At 39.3% G+C, this 1,986-nt stretch overlaps 1 protein-coding gene across 1 annotated transcript; it reads left to right on the top strand.

The window, feature by feature from the left end:
* Nucleotides 1-265: 265 nt before the first annotated feature.
* Nucleotides 266-1,073, top strand: LOC106089409 (ribonuclease P protein subunit p29). The gene is made up of 2 exons (XM_059360281.1): nucleotides 266-288; nucleotides 374-1,073. The coding sequence occupies exon 2, from the start codon at nucleotides 397-399 to the stop codon at nucleotides 1,018-1,020; it is 624 nt and encodes a 207-aa protein (XP_059216264.1). The 5' UTR covers nucleotides 266-288; nucleotides 374-396; the 3' UTR covers nucleotides 1,021-1,073.
* Nucleotides 1,074-1,986: the final 913 nt, after the last annotated feature.

Raw genomic sequence — 1,986 nt, forward strand, 5'->3', positions numbered from 1 at the left:
AATTTCAACTTTGGCGATTCAAAGGGATCGTCATTCTATGCTGCCACACGTGAAGTAGTGTTTATGAGTAAATGTTGTTTAACTTTTACCAGTTGTTTTTTGACATTTGTTTGCAGAGTTGAATTTTCACCGCATAGGTACACATTAGTGCTGCGAGTGATACGTAACTCAGTACAAGGCTTTAGCTGTTGGTTAAGCGTGTGTGGATAATGGGCTATAACCTTCACACGAGTTTAAAACATATGTTATTCTCTTTGTTTATTATCGCTGTTCCACCATATAAAAAAGGTAAATTTCTTAATTTCAAAACCTTACAGTCGACGAATTAATAAATTAGAAAATTAACAAATAAATTAAAAATGAATGAATTTAGTTTTTTTTTCAGTTACGTTTATAATGGATAATAGCATACAACCATTACAAGAATTCTTAACTAACATGGTGGTACCTGATAAACGGACTTCCGTTGAGCTCAACTCCGAGCACATTACAATGTTACATGGTACCAAAAGCAAAAAGCAATTAAGCCGCAAAAAGAAGTCTACAAAATCCTCCTCGCTAACAAGGCGTGAATATTCGAAACTTGGTCTACATACTCTGCCTACACTACAAATGAAATATACAGAGGTGCTCCCGTTGCATCGGCTGTGGAAGGGTTATATGAAAGAACATTTGGGCCTTAGCGAAGGCGATCGGATACCACAAGTATATGAAGCAGGTTATGATGCCTTTAGTAAGATGCTAGTAAAGACCGATTTACACGGATCGAATATGTCTGTGCTGCAATCGAAATGTTCGACTTTAGTGGGAATCTCTGGTATCGTAGTCATGGATACAAAGAATGTGTTGAAGATATTGGGGAAAGATAATCGTCTGAGGACAGTCCCAAAAAGCGAATGTGTTTTTAGTATGAAATTCGGTAATATGAACTTTACGATATTTGGGAAACATCTATGCATAAGACCGGCAGAACGGTCGGTAAGGAAAATAAAAAATTATATTGAACCCTTCGATTATTAATAATGTAAATCTTATTTTTACAACAAATAAAATATACTTAAGAAAAGCTGGTATGACAAAATGTGCTCTTTTCCTGTCGCAACATGATAAGAAGAAGTTAGGGTTTTAAGCCAGGGGCGGTGCAATGGATTTTTATGGCGGCGATGAAAGCTTAAGCGTAGGGCAACATGAAGTCGGGATTGGTTAGAAGATGTAAGGAGTTTCTTCGAACAATGCGGAAGGCTGTCAGGCTCTGCTGAGTCTCGGGCCAACAAGAGCTCGCGGGTAACGCATGGCCGACGAGCTAGCCAGAAATGGATCGTGCACGGAGTTAGTGAGCTATCTATCCCCTATGCGAGCTTCTTGGTAAGGTGGGCGCTTTATACGATAACCACGTAGATGGGGCGTGGGCTGCAGGGTGGCGGCGTCGCTTATTTTTGGAGTCCTGACTGGTTATTACAAAACGTAAAATCTTGGAAATAATTCTAAATTTAACATAGTCACTATTGGAGTGTTTTCCAGTGAGTATGCAAAATTGCAATCGACTAACAAGAAATGCTACTATTTGAATATTTAAGTCAAGGAATCGTCTTGACAAAAATTTAAAAAAAAATTGTAAGTCCTATATCTGAAAACAGTTATGGATATTCCGGATCAATTTTTTCCGTGCATGGAATCCAGGATTTAGTCCTCTTGTCGTTCTGAAGGTCCATAGAGGCCCGTTTTGGACCATACTCTCATCGGTAAGAGTTTTTGTTCTCTGCGTAGTGTTTTCCGTTTTTGGTAAGAGGTCTCTCGAAACTAGGTGTCAGAAATTGGAGAAGGAACGATGCACATGGAAATCAATTCTGAGTTGGGCTAGTGGAGCGAACGTTCTGTGATAGCCAGCTAAGTCAGGATAGAGCTAAAAGTTTTTGTTGTTGTAGTATTGTTTTGTACACTGAGGCGGCAGCCATTGCTGCTAAATGACTCCAACGGGTCAATCCC

This window comes from Stomoxys calcitrans, chromosome 1 (assembly GCF_963082655.1).
Source record: "Stomoxys calcitrans chromosome 1, idStoCalc2.1, whole genome shotgun sequence".
Classification (NCBI taxonomy): Eukaryota; Metazoa; Arthropoda; class Insecta; order Diptera; family Muscidae; genus Stomoxys; species Stomoxys calcitrans.

Bases quoted from the DNA above. Each gene is read 5' to 3' on its own strand.
- LOC106089409 (XM_059360281.1), top strand. From the start codon at position 397: ATGGATAATAGCATACAACCATTACAAGAATTCTTAACTAACATGGTG.